The 19,115-nt window shown below is 42.7% G+C and overlaps 1 protein-coding gene across 1 annotated transcript in view; it reads right to left on the minus strand.

The window, feature by feature from the left end:
* Window positions 1-3,460: 3,460 nt before the first annotated feature.
* The window catches only part of LIN54 (lin-54 DREAM MuvB core complex component), a 39,551-nt gene continuing 23,896 nt past the window's right edge, over window positions 3,461-19,115 (minus strand). Inside the window, exons 10-14 of the mRNA XM_077274808.1 lie at window positions 18,939-19,010; window positions 17,181-17,283; window positions 7,623-7,760; window positions 5,830-6,032; window positions 3,461-3,949 (exon numbers count right to left, since the gene is read on the minus strand). Of these exons, the coding sequence (XP_077130923.1) occupies window positions 3,748-3,949; window positions 5,830-6,032; window positions 7,623-7,760; window positions 17,181-17,283; window positions 18,939-19,010 (718 nt within the window). The 3' untranslated portion in view covers window positions 3,461-3,747. The remainder of the gene's footprint in view (window positions 3,950-5,829; window positions 6,033-7,622; window positions 7,761-17,180; window positions 17,284-18,938; window positions 19,011-19,115) is intronic.

The raw sequence follows: 19,115 nt of genomic DNA on the forward strand, positions 1-19,115 counted from the left end.
TTCATCCAACGCAATCTTGAGCCTTGCACCATAATTTTGATACTAAAATATTGTCTAAAAGCAACTCAACCACTTAAAGAAACAAAGGTGGATGTGTAAAAAAAATGTTTGTATATAGAGTGGGTAGAAAATGATTTTATTATGTACTTTGGCTAACCGAAACCTCTGCTCACACCTGTGTAGAAAAGCAAACATGCTTTGCCCAACCTAGATCTTAGTACCTGAGAACAAAGGTCAATAGTTTTTATGGCACAGCTCTGGCCTTTATGTGGAGCCTGGTCTGAAATAAGCTAGAACATCTCATTGGATACAGAGGTGATCCATGCCTTCTATGCTTTAGCCCACACTGGCACGTGATCATCACAGTGGACTAGACTCCCAATATCTTCCCAGCACGCGCCTCACCCCATTAGGTGGCAATGGCTTCCTGGACAGGGCAGCTGGAATGGAAATGTTGTGGTCATGTAGGTCAGTGTAGCTGAGGGTTAGATCCCATAAGGGGGCTATGTCAAGGCACAACACACTGCAGCTAAGTGCATGGTTTGCAAATAGACTAATCAATATTTATTACACTAACCATCTGTTAACAGGGAATTCTAGAATATCCTATTTGATAACCATACAAATATATATACACCTGTATTCAAGATACAGCTCAGTGGCTTCCTAAAACCCTACCATCTAACTGAGGCAGCGGCACCATTTTCTGAGCCAGCACAAAAAGTGACTCCCCTGTATGTATTTTATTCTTATACTATCAGGTGCCAAAAAAAACTCAGTGGAAGAAATGTTTAATTCCGGCTCGTAAGACCCAATTAGATAAAGACTGTGTAGTGAACATGTCATCAGGTTTTTGCTACCCCCATTAGCCAGCTTCTGGCTGCAGGTTTGCTAAAATCAATTATCTTCTGCAGATCTACCAGTTTTGCGAATGCTGACATCTGCATAGCCCAGACCATACCACTGATTGGCAACTTACTGTGCATAGGCAGAAAGTTAAACTAGCAAGGAAGCGTTTAGCACCTGATTCCAACCGACTGAACATTTTGAAATGTCAAATATTATCTGTAAATGATGGGTACCATTTTAAAAGCTTTAACAGAATAGCGCCAATCCCACTTCTTGACAGGTCTATATAACAAAAGTTGCTGTGCCAGAGCGGCAGCTAAACACCACTTACTAATGCTGTGTGTCTGTTCTTATCTACAGTTTAAGCATCTTGAATCTTTGGCCTTTGTTCCACTTCCAAAGAAAAAAAAAATACTTAGACAATATAATTATTTTGAGGGGGAAAAAAATACATATACTAGGAATAGAATTAGTTGCACCTTAATTTCACAAGCCAGAAAGTCAGTATACATAATCTACAACTGCATTTTAAAATTCACATTTTCTGCACAAGGTATAAATACACATCACAAGAGGTGAAAAAGGGGGAGTTACGGACAGATTATGTACAGTACTAACAGTTGTGGCTCTACAAAACATACAATGTAAAACCCATGGGATAATCTACACGCTAGTTTACATTTATACACTTCCAACAGACATAGAAAGTTAGAACACAACATGATGGGAGAAATGAGAGGTCAGCCAGGAGAAACTTCCCTTTCGCTTCCCAGGAGGGTGGTGGCGGGTAGATAAGCACAGAAGCCAAATCAGTGCAGGGGTTGGGCTTAGAGACACAAGGATATCAATATTTGATATGGGAGTAATTTAAGTGCTCATGTTTACAGAAAAGCTTTTTTTTTTTTTTTTTTAAATGTGGCTATGCTACAAGAGGAATCAGAAGACGAGGTTACATGGTGAAATGCCTTTTTTGCTCTAGTAAGAACAAAGCGATTTGTTTTCTACATATTAACGAGAATCTGAGAAGTTATATAAAACAGGATTGGTAATGACTTGCTGATTGCTAAGGCTATGTTCACACGATGCGGTTTTTGCTGCGGATCCGCAGCCTTTTTCCATGCAGGGTACAGTACAATGTTACCCTATGGAAAAAAAAAAACGCTGTTCCGACGTTCCTTTTTTCCGCTGGAAAATCAGCGCTGATTTTCTGCGGAAAAAAAGAAGTACCATGTCAATTCTTTCTGCGGATTCCGCTGCTGTTTTCCACCTGCACCAATAGGAAAAAGCAGCTGGAAACCCGCAGTGGAATCCGCAGTAGAAAAAGGACGGAAAACCACAGTGAAAACCACCGCAGGTTTTGCACTGCGGGTTTCACAAATCAGGACCTGAAAAATCCGCAGCTAAAAAAGGATCGTGTGAACAAGGCCTAAGGATCCGACCAATGGGACACCTGCCAACGGGAATCAGACATGCTTCATTAAAATAGAGTGGTGGCCGATGACTACTAAGCTATCTGGTAGCCCAGTAGGAAATGTTCTGCACATGCTTCAAAGCCTAATGTGCTTAAAGATTAAACCCCCAGCCATCCCTTTAAAATTCTGATGCTATTTTTTTTTTCACTATTCTGAACCCACCTGTGAATATACCACAAACAGACCAAAGTGGAGCGCATGGGCAGCACCATCTTAGCCTTTGTGAAGTCTGATTGTACAAGGACCTTACTCCACCAAAGCCTCACTTCACTGCATTTTTATGGTACACATCCCTACTACAGATAGGGGTAGAAGCATGAATTTTCATTGCCTAAATTAACACTTAAAGGAACAGCTCATGTACGCTACTCCATCTATGGGCAGCACATATAAGACATGTATGTGTGATAAAAATCTACACTTTGTTTAAATGCTGTTGTGGACCAAGCCACACGGGTATTCCCTCCACTCATGAAAAGGTCGGTTTTCAGCCATGGCTTGATGATGACCTATGGTGATATACAAAATACATACTTAATAGCAGATATGCACAAGTGTAATGATCCACAACATCTTTCTGTCTTGTTAGGCCCTCCATCCTGTACATGAGAACGCTTACCTCATTCTGCTGTGGTTCGGCTCATATAGTATGATATTTTCATGTGTAATATGAAAATATTGGCAATTAATTCCCAACTTATTCTAAAATACTCTACTGGCCATTATCTTAAGAGGAAGCGGAGTAGGATCTTAATTCATCTGCATGGAGATCTTGAACTTGCTGCTCTCAGGATTATATCTCACTGGATAGAATCCCAACAATCACTCCCAAATGTCCTAAGGAGGTTAATAGCAGTTATCAAACTTATCATGAAAGCAGTCCATGTGTTAATGCACCATATTGAGTTTTGTGCTTCTGCCATGAAATTGGCAACATGAATGAACGTCAGCCAACCATTGCGATGTTACTGCCTCCACCCGTCACTTTAAATGTCCATTAGCATGGCGTGGAAGCGATTACAGGAGCACAGCACTGGGAACTTACCACTCCAGGCAGCAAAACAAAAACTGACCATTATAAGACACTCGGTGATTCAAAACAAACAGTAAAATACTTGATCAAATCAGGAAAAACGTGACAAAGCAACAAAGAACAAATCTGTATTCTCCGGTGGGGAAGAGAGGTCATCACCTGTGCACAAGCCAAGAGTCAGGTAAGACAACTGCAAGAGTTAAAAGCAGAGTTTCTGATAAAATCTGTTTTTCTGTATGTACATGGGGAACGTCACTGTCACAGTCAGCGGGTAAGTTTTCTGTGTCATTCGTACAGCGTGGGCCGAGGCGGCAGCGATTTCCATGTTCTCCATGAAAGCACCCTCTCCTTTTCATAGCCACAATCACTGGTGCCAGTCCATATGCCTCATGTTCAACAACTCATAGGACAAGGGTCACTTTTCGCTTTTCCTGCAGAGTTAATTACCCTCATTAAGCAACGCCCAAACTCCTCCAATATCATCCGCTCTGTGGCAGCTTTGGACTTCGAGAGCTTTTCTCCTTCCTCGGCCTGGGCGAGAAGACATGCACATGTAGCCTCAGCGACTTCCTTTGTGACGAACGTGAACGGTAGCCTTAAAAGAATGGAAGGGGCTATGTAAGCAGAACCTCAAAATAACTAGCATCTTTACATATTTGTTATAACAAGTACATATACACACAGCCCCGAATGGGATATTAAAGAGGCCAAAGTGGAGGCAGAATGAGTCAGATCCCGGCTGTGCATAGAAACATACAGCTGGGGACCATAACCGGAGACGGCACCCCGCGGCAATCTCATGTATGGACAGGCCTCTAGCACGTGTGGATATCGGAGACTCATTATGGTCCATGGACGGATCTTTAAACTACACTTTCTCTGAAAGGCTGCAGCATTTCAGAGAGACATGTACCTGGCTGCAATCATGGAGCCAGACCCTGACTCATGCTGTCTGTAGAAAGGGCAGCATGAATCGACTGCCAGGTTCCCATTAAAGTTCTCTCTGTGTGACTGCAGACTCGTGAATCTTCCCAGGCACGCACTGTGCGCAGTGAGGATTTGTGGTTCTCTGCCCCAGGAACAGCAGTCACTTATGCGATATGCCTACTCCAAGCCAGAACCCATCTAGTGGGCGCATCCTCGCTCTATATAAGTGTATGGAGAGAGACCGTGCCCATGGGACGGGCTCTGGCCTGGAGTATGCATGTCACATAACTGACTGCCGTTCCCGGGGCAGAGAACCACAAATCCTCACTGCGCACAGTGCGTGCCTGGGAAGATTCACAAGTCTGCAGTCACACAGAGTGACAGCAGACTATTTATTTTACATCGGACAACCCCTTTAAAAGTGTTTGGCATCTTTTCTGTTTATATAACTGAAAGGGGTTGTCCAGACTTAGAAAAACATTTCAGAATAAGTGTGGCACCACTGGCTGTGGGTTGTGTCTGCTATTGCAACTCAGTCCTACTGAACCGATTGGAGCCGAGCCGCAATACCACACACAATCTGTGGTCAGAGGTGGCACTGTTTCTGAGAGAACACAGTCTTTAGTTCTGATGGTGCTCCATCTCTACCCAGGTTTTATTTCCAGGATGCCAGCGTTTGACAGGGACTGTGCATGTTAGCAGATACACATCTGAAATGCAGTATGTAAATACCAAGTCTACAAATATTGTTATATGATGTGTGTAATTAAAGAGATTTGGAACAGATTGCGAACACTAAAATCAAAGCTTTGAAATATTTCTAAATATTTATTATGCTGGGATTTGGCCCAAAGATCTGGAAAAGGTAGTGGCAAATAACTGACTATGTTAGCTGCCCAGAATCTATAATGTACACCAGCTCTGGCATAAATGGCCAACATGTGAAGACAGCTTTAGGCTACGTTCCCACCAAGAGATGTGGCGAATTTTTGACACTGCGTAATTTTGAAAAAAAAAAAAATGCAAATTACCCATTTTACTTAATGGGTGCAGAAAATCTGCAACATCAAAAACTCACCAAAAGCTCATCGTGGCACCGTAGCCTTAAATTTGCTGTCTAGTTAAGGGGTTGTCTGGTGAATCTGAAGTCACTCTGTCACCAAAGACTTCTGAATACTTACAGTGCGTACACCGCCTGGTCTTTTTAGCGACAGATCGTGTGATCATGTGACTGCAAGTTTGCGAATAGCATACATGAGGTCACGTGCAGACTAGACATGCTCAGTTCTGCTCAATACAAGCGAGCTGATTAAGGCTGAACACGTCTAGTCGGAATGTTGCCGGTAGTATGCAAATTGCATAAGTGCAGTTGCGTTTCTGCCGAGTCTTGGCAATGACAGTGGAGAATCTGGTCAGCGTGAAGTGCACACGCTGTAAGGATTCAGACATCTACAGTCACTCACAGAAAAAAATGGGGATGAGAGAAATACAGAAGGTAAATTATAATTCTGGATGAAGGCAGAGAAAAGTGTAAATGAAGCTGCTTACTTTCCACCTCCACTTGAAAGTGATGGTGCTGGCCTTGTGAGCAAGTCTGAGATCTGAGAAGACAATTTCGTTTTGGCTGCAGTTTGCTGTTGCACCCTCACTTCTGCAGCATCGGCGAGGTGCATTAGAGTCTTACGCTCCGGGCTCTCTTCAAAATTTTTGCAACCTATGCACTTGCATATCGAGGAGCACATAATTTTAGCCTGTGGGAAGAATAAAAAATGAAAAATTCAAAACTCAGTGGAAAGGGATGAAAAAAAAAATGTGCTTCTTTAGTGTATGGCTTTATCTAGTCATCCATAGCAAGCTTCTTTGTAGAAACCATTTAATCATAAAATAGGATTAGATCACTGCAAGGTAATTATATATTTTTTGTGTAGTTAAAGGGGTATTCTTAAGGCCCCGTCACACATAGCGAGATCGCTGCTGAGTCACAAGTTTTGTGACGCAACAGCGACCTCAGTAGCGATCTCGCTATGTGTGACACGTACCAGCGATCAGGCCCCTGCTGCGAGGTCGCTGGTCGTGTCGGAATGGCCTGGGCCGTTTTTTGATCGTTGAGGTCCCGCTGACATCGCTGAATCGGTGTGTGTGACACCGATCCAGCGATGTCTTAACTGGTAACCAGGGTAAACATCGGGTTACTAAGCGCAGGGCCGCGCTTAGTAACCCGATGTTTACCCTGGTTACCAGCGTAAATGTAAAAAAAAACAAACACTACATACTCACCATCTGATGTCCGTCAGGTCCCTTGCCGTCTGCTTCCTGCTCTGACTGACTGCCGGCCGTACAGTGAGAGCACAGCACAGCAGTGACGTCACCGCTGCGCTCTGCTCTCACTGTACGGCGGCACTCAATCAGAGCAGGAAGCAGACGGCAAGGGACCTGACGGACATCAGATGGTGAGTATGTACTGTTTGTTTTTTTTGGTAACCAGGGTAAACATCGGGTTACTAAGCGCGGCCCTGCGCTTAGTAACCCGATGTTTACCCTGGTTACCCGAGTGCTGCAGGGGGACTTCGGCATCGTTGAAGACAGTTTCAACGATGCCGAAGTCGTTCCCCTGATCGTTGGTCGCTGGAGAGAGCTGTCTGTGTGACAGCTCCCCAGCAACCACACAGCGACTTACCAACGATCACGGCCAGGTCGTATCGCTGGTCGTGATCGTTGGTAAATCGCTATGTGTGAAGGGGCCTTTAGGTTTGGAAGTTATCCTCTATGCTTAGGACAGGTGATAACTAGGGTTGATTGAATAGCTTTGGATAAGAGCTTATCCGAATAGCTGCAACGATAACATGGCTACCTGGAGGGCTCCGGCCGATCAGCTGCATGTGTCGCGGCTGTGTCACAACACACAGGCTCTCCATGCATTGTGCAGTGACTGTCACATCGGCGACACATGCAGCTGCGGCCCTGAACAGCTGATCGCCTGGAGCGCTCCAGGTATCTGGGTTCCCACTGTAGCTTATTCAGTAAGAACTATGGCTGGCCGAATAAGCAGGGACCTGAACATATTCGCTCATCTCTAGTCATGAATCAGCCGAGAAGAGCTTCAACCTCCCAGTCATACCACCAAAGTGGGCAGACTGCCAGATTCTCAATGAACTTATTCTGCAGCCAGTCAATAGGCCGTGTAATACAGACTATAGAAGACAAACAGTGCAACATTTTTAATTTAACCCAACTGCAAACATTTTTTTTTTTGCCCCTATTTCATTAAAAAATATATTGTCCCAAATAGTGAACAACCCCCTTAAGAACGATTTTTCAAGCTAACGAAGAAGCATCTTTACCTCATAGCATTCACAATAGTTCTTTAGGCATCCAGACCGTTTGCAATTGCAGCCTTTGCTGTGTCGTCGGTCAGATTCTCCTTCCTTTCCTTTACCAATTTTTGGTTTAAAAGCTTCTGGATTTCTGTCTAAACATGCCTGAAAACCAGCAGAAAGCAATTGAAAAACATTAAAAAACCCAACCCTTTTGATATGTTTTCAGCCCTACATAGGATCTTTAAAGGGAACCTGTTCATGACATCAATCCTCCTAAACCATCCTTATGGGCAGGTAGATCATATAAAGCGGAATAATGAATATTACCGTTAATTTGATTTTCCTGAAACCCATGACAGCACACGAGAGAGTAGGCTGCGCCCCTATTACTGGACATAAAGGCAACTCCCACTTCCTCATTCAATGTGGTTTCCAAGGAATCAAGTGAGAGTCACCCCAATCCATCATCATTATTCTTGTTATTATTTATACATTCACTCAAGCCCATTCTTCATTGTGAGAAGAAAACATGGATAACCACCATTAACCATAAACCAGATGGAGAAAAAATGAGGGTGCGGTCATGGGTTTCAGGAAAATCAAATTACTGGTAATTAATTCTCATGTTTCCCCTCACCCATGACCTCACACGAGAGACGATAACCAAGGAATCCTCTGATAGGGAGGGAGCACCCTATAGGATCTTGCACCTAAAGAAAGATCCCCAGAATATCCTAGTTCAACGGATAGTGCTTCAGGAAGGAAGAGTGGGAAAGTTTTAGATATCATTCAATCAAGATAATGTCTCTATCGATTTGGAGCTCCAACAAAAAGCACCAACAGGAGTAAAAAATAAATTCTTTACTGCTGACAACTGTGTCCTCTTTTCTTTTTTTTCGGAGAGGATGTATATTTAGAGACTTCACTTATATGTATGGTTGGTCATCTTCCTCAGATTTGATTAGATATTCCGTACATATTAAATCACCTAACCAACAACTGAAGTGTATAGGAACTGGTACTAAGATCGAGTATGTTAACGGAAGTAGAGGTAAAGCGATTCAAAGAACCTGGTAACCTTAACAAGGCTTTTAATAGGGTTTCTACCTGAATATTGTTGACATTTTTCATTGAAGGCCCCCTTAACCCCTTCACCCCAAAGCCTGTTTTCACCTAAGTGACACGGCCAATTTTTACAATTCTGACCACTGTCACTTTATGAGGTCATAACTCTGAAACGCTTCAACGGATCCTGGTGATTCTGAGATTGTTTTCTCGTGACATATTGTACTTTATGATAGTGGTAAAACTTCTTCGATATGACTTGCATTTATTTGTGAAAAAAACAGAAATTTGTCGAAAATTATGAAAATTTAGCAATTTTCAAATTTTTCGTTTTTATGCCCTTAAATTAGAGAGTTATATCACATAATATAGTTAATAAACAACATTTCCCACATGTCTGCTTTACATCAGCACAATTTTGGAAACATAATTTTTTTTTTGTTAGGGAGTTATAAGGGTTAAAAGTTGACCAGCGATTTCTCATTTTTGCAACAAAATTTGCAAAACCATTTTTTTTACGGACCACCTCACACTTGAAGTGACTTTGAGGGGTCTATATGACAGAAAATGTCCAAAAGTGACACCATTCTAAAAACTGCACCCCTCAAGGTACTCTAAACCACATTCAAAAAGTTTATTAACCCTTCAGGTGCTTCACAGGAATTTTTGGAATGTTTAAAAAAAATTGAACATTTAACTTTTTTTTCACAAAATTTTTACTTCAGATCCAATTTGTTTTATTTTACCAAGGGTAACAGGAGAAATTGGACCAAAAAAGTTGTTGTACAATTTGTCCTGAGTACGCCGATACCCCACATGTTGGGGTAAACCATTGATTGGGCACATGGCAGAGCTCGGAAGGGAAGGAGCGCCATTTGACTTTTCAATGCAAAATTGGCTGGAATTGAGATCGGAACCCATGTCGTGTTTGGAGAGCCCCTGACGTGCCTAAACAGTGGAAACCCCCACAAGTGACACCATTTTGGAAAGTAGACCATCTAAGGAACTAATCTAGATGTGTGGTGAGCACTTTGAACCTCCAAGTGCTTCACAGAAGTTTATAATGTGGAGCCGTAAAAAAAATTAATATTAATTTTCACAAAAAATGATCTTTTTGCCCCAAATTTTTTATTTTCCCAAGGGTAGCAGGATAAATTGGACCCCAAAAGTTGTTGTGCAATTTGTCCTGAGTACGCTGATACTTCATATATGGGGATAAACCACTGTTTGGGCGCATGGCAGAGCTCGGAAGGGAAGGAGCGCCATTTGACTTTTCAATGCAAAATTGGCTGGAATTGAGATCGGAACCCATGTTGTGTTTGGAGAGCCCCTGACGTGCCTAAACAGTGGAAACCCCCAGAAGTGACACCATTTTGGAAAGTAGACCCTCTAAGGAACTAATCTAGATGTGTGGTGAGCACTTTGAACCTCCAAGTGCTTCACAGAAGTTTATAATGTAGAGCCGTAAAAAAAAATTAATATTAATTTTCACAAAAAATGATATTTTTGCCCCAAATTTTTTATTTTCCCAAGAATAGCAGGATAAATTGGACCCCAAAAGTTGTTGTGCAATTTGTCCTGAGTACGCTGATACTTCATATATGGGGATAAACCACTGTTTGGGCGCATGGCAGAGCTCGGAAGGGAAGGAGCGCCATTTGACTTTTCAATGCAAAATTGGCTGGAATTGAGATCGGAACCCATGTCGTGTTTGGAGAGCCCCTGACGTGCCTAAACAGTGGAAACCCCCACAAGTGACACCATTTTGGAAAGAAGACCCCCTAAGGAACTTATTTTGATGTGTGGTGAGCACTTTTAACCCCCAGTTGTTTCACTAAAGTTTAGAATGTAGCGCTGTGAAAATCAAAAAATCATTTTTTCTTTCCACAAAATGATGTTTTAGCCCGCAATTTTTTTTCCCCCAAGGGTAACAGGAGAAATTGGACCACAAAAGTTATTGTCCAATTTGTCCTGAGTACGCTGATACCCCATACATTGGGGGGAACCACTGTTTGGGCGCACGGCAGAGCTCGGAAGGGAAGGAGCGCCGTTTGAAATGCAGACTTAGATGGATTGGTCTGCAGGTGTCATGTTGCATTTGCAGAGCCCCTGATGTACCTAAACAGTAGAAACCCCCCACAAGTGACCCCATATTGGAAACTAGACCCCCCACGGAACTTATCTAGATGTGTTGTGAGAACTTTGAACCAACAAGTGTTTCACTACAGTTTATCACGCAGAGCCATGAAAATAAAAAATTTTTTTTTTTCCACGAAAATTATATTTTAGCCCCCACATTTTTATTTTCCCAAGGGTAACAGGAGAAATTGGACAACAAAAGTTGTTGTCCAATTTGTCCTGAGTACGCTGATACTTCATATATGGGGATAAACCACTGTTTGGGCGCACGGCAGAGCTCGGAAGGGAAGGAGCGCCGTTTGAAATGCAGACTTAGATGGATTGGTCTGCAGGTGTCATGTTGCATTTGCAGAGCCCCTGATGTACCTAAACAGTAGAAACCCCCCACAAGTGACCCCATATTGGAAACTAGACCCCCCACGGAACTTATCTAGATGTGTTGTGAGAACTTTGAACCAACAAGTGTTTCACTACAGTTTATCACGCAGAGCCATGAAAATAAAAAAAATTTTTTTTTCCACGAAAATTATATTTTAGCCCCCACATTTTTATTTTCCCAAGGGTAACAGGAGAAATTGGACAACAAAAGTTGTTGTCCAATTTGTCCTGAGTACGCTGATACTTCATATATGGGGATAAACCACTGTTTGGGCGCACGGCAGAGCTCGGAAGGGAAGGAGCGCCGTTTGAAATGCAGACTTAGATGGATTGGTCTGCAGGTGTCATGTTGCATTTGCAGAGCCCCTGATGTACCTAAACAGTAGAAACCCCCCACAAGTGACCCCATATTGGAAACTAGACCCCCCACGGAACTTATCTAGATGTGTTGTGAGAACTTTGAACCCCCAAGTGCTTCACTACAGTTTATAACGCAGAGCCGCGAAAATAAAAAATATTTTTTTTTCCACGAAAATTATATTTTAGCCCCCATGTTTTTATTTTCCCAAGGATAAGGCTGGTTTCACACTTGCGTTTTTTTTAAAAACGCATGTGTGAAAAAACGCATGTAATCGCGGTAAAACGCATGCGTTTTTTTAGACGCATGCGTTTTTATAGAAAAACACAAGAAAACAAGAAAAAATCAAAAAACCCTAACCCTACCCCTAACCCTACCCCTACCCCTAACCTGAAATACGTGGCACTGAAATACGTGGCACTGAAATACGTTTATATACGTATATACGTATACAAGTGCCACGATATTTCAGTGGCCACATATATAAGTGCCACGTATATAAGTGCCACGTATATAAGTGCCACGTATTTCATGTACATGCCACGATATTTAAGTGCCACGTATTTAAGTGCCACGTATTTAAGTGCCACGTATTTAAGTGCCACGTATTTAAGTGCCACGTATTTAAGTGCCACGTATTTAAGTGCCACGTATTTCACGTAAATGCCACGATATTTCAGTGCCACGTATTTCACTGAAATACCGTGGCACTTAAATACGTGGCACTGAAATATCGTGGCACTGAAATATCGTGGCACTGAAATATCGTGGCACTGAAATAACGTGGCACTGAAATACGTGGCACTGAAATAACGTGGCACTGAAATACGTGGCACTGAAATACGTGGCACTGAAATACGTGGCACTGAAATACGTGGCACTATGACTGTCAGAAAATGTTCATTAAACGGTTAGGGATGAGTTTAGGGGTAGGGTTAGGGTTAGGGTTTGGATCCCTTTATCACCTTGATGGTGGTGGGTGACTTTTCAGTGTGTTCTGTTTTTTTTCTATAAAAACGCATGCGTTTTTAACGCAAACAAACGCGTTGAGATCGGACGCCATGTCGCGTTTGGAGAGCCCCTGATGTGCCTAAACAGTGAAAACTCCCCAATTCTAACTGACACCCTAACCCCAACCCTAACCCTAGTCCTAACCCTAGCGCTACTTTCACACTAGCGTTTTTTTGCATACGTCGCAATGCGTCGTTTTGGCGAAAAAACGCATCCTGCAAAGTCATCTGCAGGATGCGTTTTTTCCCCATAGACTAACATTAGCGACGTATTGACACACGTCGCAAGCGTCGTGCGACGGTTGCGTCGTGTTGTGGCGGACAGCCGGCAGCAACAAACGTTACATGTAACTTTTTTTGTGCCGACGGTCCACCATTTCCGACCGCGCATGCGCGGCTGGAACTCCGCCCCCACCTCCCCGCACCTCACAATGGGGCAGCGGATGCGTGGAAAAACAGCATCCGCTGCCCCCGTTGTGCGGCGCTTGCACAGTATGCGTCGGTATGTCGGGCCGACGCAGCGCGACGGCCCCGTACCGACGCTAGTGTGAAAGTAGCCTAACGGGAAAATGGAAATAAATATATTTTTTAAAATTTTATTATTTTTCCTAACTAAGGGGGTGATGAAGGGGGATTTGATTTACTTATATAGCGTTTTTTGGGCGGATTTTTATGGTTGGCAGCCGTCACACACTAAAAGACGCTTTTTATTGCAAACAATGGTTTTTGCATCACCACATTTTGAGAGCTATAATTTTTCGATATTTTGGTCCACAGAGTCATGTGAGATCTTGTTTTTTGCGGGACGAGTTGACGTTTTTGCTGGTACCATTTTCGGGTACATGACATTTTTTGATCGCTTTTTATTCCGATTTTTGGGAGGCGGAATGAACAAAAACCAGCAATTCCTGAAATTCTTTTAGGGGGGGCGTTTATACCGTTCCGCGTTTGGTAAAAAGGATAAAGCAGTTTTATTCTTCGGGTCAGTACGATTACAGCGATAACTCATTTATATAATTTTTTTATGTTTTGGCGCTTTTACACAATAAAAACTATTTTATATAAAAAATAATTGTTTTTGCATCGCTTTATTCTGAGAGCTATAACTTTTTTATTTTTCTGCTGATGATGCTGTATCGCGGCTTTTTTTTTGCGGGACAAGATGACGTTTTCAGCGGTACCATGGTTATTTATATCCGTCTTTTTGATCGCGTGTTATTCCACTTTTTGTTTGGCGGTATGAGAATAAAGCGTTGTTTTTTGCCTCGTTTTTTTTTTTTTTTTTTTACGGTGTTCACTGAAGGGGTTAACTAGTGATATAGTTTTATAGGTGGGGTTGTTACGGACGCGGCGATACTAAATATGTGTACTTTTATTGTGTGGTGTTTTTTTTATTTAGATAAAGAAATGTATTTATGGGAATATATATATATTTTTTTTCTTTATTTAGGAATTTTTTTTTTTTTTTTTTTACACATGTGGAAAAATTTTTTTTTTACTTTTTTACTTTGTCCCAGGAGGGGACATCACAGATCGGTGATCAGACCGTGTGCATAGCACTCGGTCTGATCACCGATGTGACAGGCACGTTCCACAGGCTTGCCGGCGCCTGCTATGAGGATTCTCAGCAGACGCCGGCAAGCAGGGTCATCTTATGACCCGGAAGGAGTCCTGCGGCCATCTTGGATCCGAGGACTCCTTCCAGGTCACCGGAGCAGCGCGATCTCATCGCGCTGCTCCGGTGGGAGAGCGCAGGGAGCCCCCGTCCCTGCGCGATCCCCCTCTATGCCGCTGTCACTATTGACAGCGGCATCAGAGGGGTTAAATGCCCGCGATCGGCGACAGCGCCGATCGTGGGCATTGCTGCGGGGTGTCAGCTGTCATATACAGCTGACACCCGCACCCGATCACCGCGGCGCTCAGCGTGAGACCGCGGTGATCGGGGCGCCGTACTAGTACTGCGGCTGGCACTAATGCAGTGCCGGCAGCGCCGTACTAGTACGGCGCATGTCACGAAGGGGTTAAGGCCAAGATCTGGCCTGTGAGAAACCATTTTAGTGTTAATGATCACATCATTGTTCAATATCTACCTAACTGTATGCTATCAAGTGTTTATTTAGCATCCCAAAATGCCAAAGGGGTTCTAGAAACCAGCAGAAAGATTTATTTCTTTGTTACATCGCTTGGGAAGTAAAGTTAAGTCCCCCCAAGAAATGTATTCAGGACAAACAATCGCTTCTTGTTTGAGATTTCCCATCATAGGGAATTTCTGGATGCCATGTCCTAGCCAAATACTAAGACCTGGTAAAACTAGAACAGGCAAACCACAGATCTGAGCTATTCCATATAAAGAGGAGCCAGGATCCACTCTTCATACAGGGATGATAGAATTGATCCTATTCTCTATAACGGCATCAATTCTGCTACTTAAATGGATGCTAAAAATACAATTCAACCGTGAAGATTCTTCGCTGAAAATAGTTCAAATGCAAAATAGTTTCTCTGCTCGAAAACTAATCTAAAAATAAAATACAAATGATAACTATCACTTCTGATACACCACATTTGTTTCCCCTTCCCTTTCTTCCCTGAGGAAGCGACTCAGTCAGAAAGAGAAGAATAAAGACCAAAACAGAAAACATAACTAAGAACCTGGAAAAGGGGTCGTATGCCCATGTGGGAAGGCCCAGAGCAGGACAAGAGAAGGACACTCCAAATTAAACAATACACTGATAAAACGGAGCAATATATAACAAATGTAACGTATAAAAAAGGACAAATTTACTGAATAAGCAAAAGACATAACTCAATACATGGAGATAAAAACGGAGTCAGTTCCAGTGAAAAGATCAGGTAGAGAGCAGCATGTACATCAGTATTATATCAAAGGGATTTTTACTCAGTAGAAAGGGGCATAGTGCTTATATAAACCTACTAGATGGTGGCCCGATTCTAACGCATCGGGTATTCTAGAATATGCAAGTCCACGTAGTATATTGCCCAGCCACGTAGTATATTGCCCAGCCACGTAGTATACAGCACAGAGCCACGTAGTATATTGCCCAGCCACGTAGTATATTGCCCAGCCACGTAGTATATTGCCCAGCCACGTAGTATATTGCCCAGCCACGTAGTATATTGCCCAGCCACGTAGTATACTGCACAGAGCCACGTAGTATACAGACTTAAAATAAAAAATAAACATATACTCACCTTTCGAAGGCCCTCTGAAGTCCTGGCCCTGTGTGCAGTGCACGCGGCAGCTTCCGGTCCCAGGGTTGGTATGAGCGCAGGACATGTGATGACGTTGCGGTCACATGACCGTGACATCATGGCAGATCCTTCTCGCAGGACCTGTGATGACGTCGCGGTCACATGGCCGTGACGGCATGGCAGGTCCTTCTTGCATACCATCCTTGCCACTGGAACCTGCCGCTTGCATGGAGAGGTCACCGGAGCGTCGCGAGGAGCGGGAAAGGCGGCGGAAGGTGAGTATATAATGATTTTTTATTTTTTTTTTAATTATTTTTAACATTAGATGTTTTTACTATTGATGCTGCATAGGCAGCATCAATAGTAAAAACTTGGTCACACAGGGTTAATAGCGGCGGTAACGGAGTAAGTTATCCGTGGCATAACGCGGTCCGTTACCCCTGGCATTAACCCTGTGTGAGTGGTGACTGGAGGGGAGTATGGAGCGGGCACCGGGCACTGACTGCAGGGAAGTAGGGAGGGACTAATCGGACTGTGCCCGTCGCTGACTGGTCGCGGCAGCCATGACAGGCAGCTGGCGAGACCAATCAGCGACTTGAATTCCATGACAGACAGAGGCCACGACCAATGAATATCTGTGACAGACAGACAGACAGAAGGACTGACGAAAGTGACCCTTAGACAATAATATAGTAGATGAGTCACTAAGGCATAGTGGGGGGAGAGAGATAAAGATGCTTCAATATAAGCCAGTGCTTGGAATCAGATCTACTGTGTGCCCACCCCACCAGGTCCAGAAAGGCTCTTACCCTCAAGGCTCCTATATCCAGAGGACAGAAAAGCACACTGAAGGAGGAAGCGGGAGTTGGCTTTTTATTTTGTGCTTGGGGTTTTCAGTCCAGTAATACGAGTGGATCCTACTCTCTTGCGTGCGGTCATGGGTGAGGGGAAAAAACGATACCTTCATATCTGAGATGCGGTATCTTGCGCCAAAGAAATCCGTGTTTTTCTTAATATGTAAATGAGCTAGACATAGCTCTTCCTGAGAATCTGCCTCCAGAGCTTATTTTAAATGAAAGAGGGCATTACCAGTGTGAGATTTTTAGATTAGGAGAGCTGGCTGTCAGTCATTATATGCCTCTGGTAACAGCCCCTTTCCTTTTAAACAAACTCTGAGGACAAATTATCTGGGAGATCTATATCCAGACCATAGATCTTAACAGCCAATGTACATATTAAGAACAATGTACATTTCTCTGGAGTAAGACATCAGATTGCAGAAATCAAAGTATCATTTTATTCAGTTTTCTATGACCCACATGTCCATATAGACGGCAAAGAAGGGTTGATCCTACTGACAGATGCCCTTGTAGACCTAGGAATAAGTCACTGGGATTACAGTTAATCCATTTTTCTAACCTTAATAGCTTTTTGCCTTTCATTCTCATGCTCCAGGTTGTTGTAACAGTTTGTACAATTGCAGTTGTTGCAAAATTCTCCATTGGCAAAACAATCGCAATATCTAAAAAAAAAGACAATGTAGTAAAGGTCAACCTCAATCACCTCAATAAGAGACTGGCTCCATTATTCCAGCCACATAGTTCTCAGTAAAACATTGCGGTGTTTCAGCTAAACATACTTTCAAACAGCGGATAGGGACGATGCGACTAGCATGAAAAGTCCAAGGGTGTATTCTCCCTATCCACTCCCCTATAATCGCTGGTCTTTCTCTATGTTTAACAGCTTTCCTTTAAAGTGGTTCTCCACATTTGGACAAGACTTTACGCAGTCTCCGCCACTCTTCCCAGTGTCTATTATGCAGATAAAGGGGCATTTCACAAAATTAGAATATCAAAAAGTTAATTTATTTTAGTTCTTCAATACAAAAAGTGAAACTCATATTATATAATCATTACAAACAGAGTGATCTATTTCAAGTGTTTATTTCTGTTAATGTTGATGATTATGGCTTACATTTAATGAAAACCCAAAAGTCATTATCTCAGTAAATTAGAACACTTTATAACACCAGCTTGAAAAAAATGACTTTAAAATCCGAAATGTTGGCCTACTGTAATGTATGTTCAGTAAATGCACTCAGTACTTGGTCGGGGCTCCTTTTGCATCAATTACTGCATTAATGCGGCGAGGCATGGAGGCGATCAGCCTGTGGTACTGCTGAGGTGTTATGGAAGCCCAGGTTGCTTTGATAGCAGCCTTCAGCTCCTCTGCATTGTTGGGTCTGATGTCTCTCATCTTCCTCTTGACAATACCCCATAGATTCTCTATGGGGTTAAGGTCAGGCAAGTTTGCTGGCCAATCAAGCACAGTGATACTGTTGCTTTTAAATCAGTTATTGGTACTTTTGGTAATGTGGACAGGTGCCAAGTCATTTTGGAGAATGAAATTTCCATCTCCTAAAATCTTGTCAACAGAGGGAAGCATGAAGTGCTCTAAAATTTCCTGGTAGATGGCTGCGTTGACTTTGGTCTTGATAAACCCAGTGGACCTACACCAGTAGATGATATGGTTCCTGAAACCATCACTAATTGCGGAAACTTCAAACTAGACCTTGGAAATCAAGGTCCCAAAGTCTGGAGGAAGAGTGGAGAGGCCACAATTCAAGCTGCTTGAGGTCTAGTGTGAAGCTAGTAAGCCATAATCATCAACATTAACAGACAAACACTTGAAATAGATCACTCGGTTTGTAATGACTATCTAATATAAGAGTTTCACTTTTTGTATTGAAGAACTGAAATAAATTAACTTTTTGATGATATTCTAATTTTGTGAGATGCACCCGTATGTCGACAGTGCTGCAGCCAATCAGTGAGCCCAGAGGCTCCAAGTGACTCATGCCATTAACTCCTCCGGCAGAGACGCTGAGCTGACTTATTGGCGTTATTAACACGATATCTGCACTGCAGACAATGACAGACACCGGAAACAACAGAAGAGACTCAGCGCTGGACCCAGGAAGGGTGAGTAGAACACAACTTGTTTTTACAGTTGGGAAAAAGTGTTTTCCAAATACGTAAAAACCTTAAAAGATCTACAAAAAGCACAGGTACTCTAAGGCAATATCAACAAAGCCATTCAGAATTACTACAAGGTGTAAGACAATGCCGTAAAAACGCAGTTCTTGTAGGCACTACATAATGAAAGTCATCTACTTACAGTTTCAAGCATAAAGACTTTGTGCAGTTGCATGGCTTTCTAGGACGACTTGTCGATTCAGAAGGCATTATGCTACAAACAAAAAGACAAGTGATATGCATGTCATTAAATGATGACTGTTTTTAGAAAACTTATCAAACGGCAAATTATTCTGCAGAGTTGATAAAGGACAATATG

The sequence above is a fragment of the Ranitomeya variabilis genome, chromosome 1 (assembly GCF_051348905.1).
Source record: "Ranitomeya variabilis isolate aRanVar5 chromosome 1, aRanVar5.hap1, whole genome shotgun sequence".
NCBI classification, from domain to species: domain Eukaryota; kingdom Metazoa; phylum Chordata; class Amphibia; order Anura; family Dendrobatidae; genus Ranitomeya; species Ranitomeya variabilis.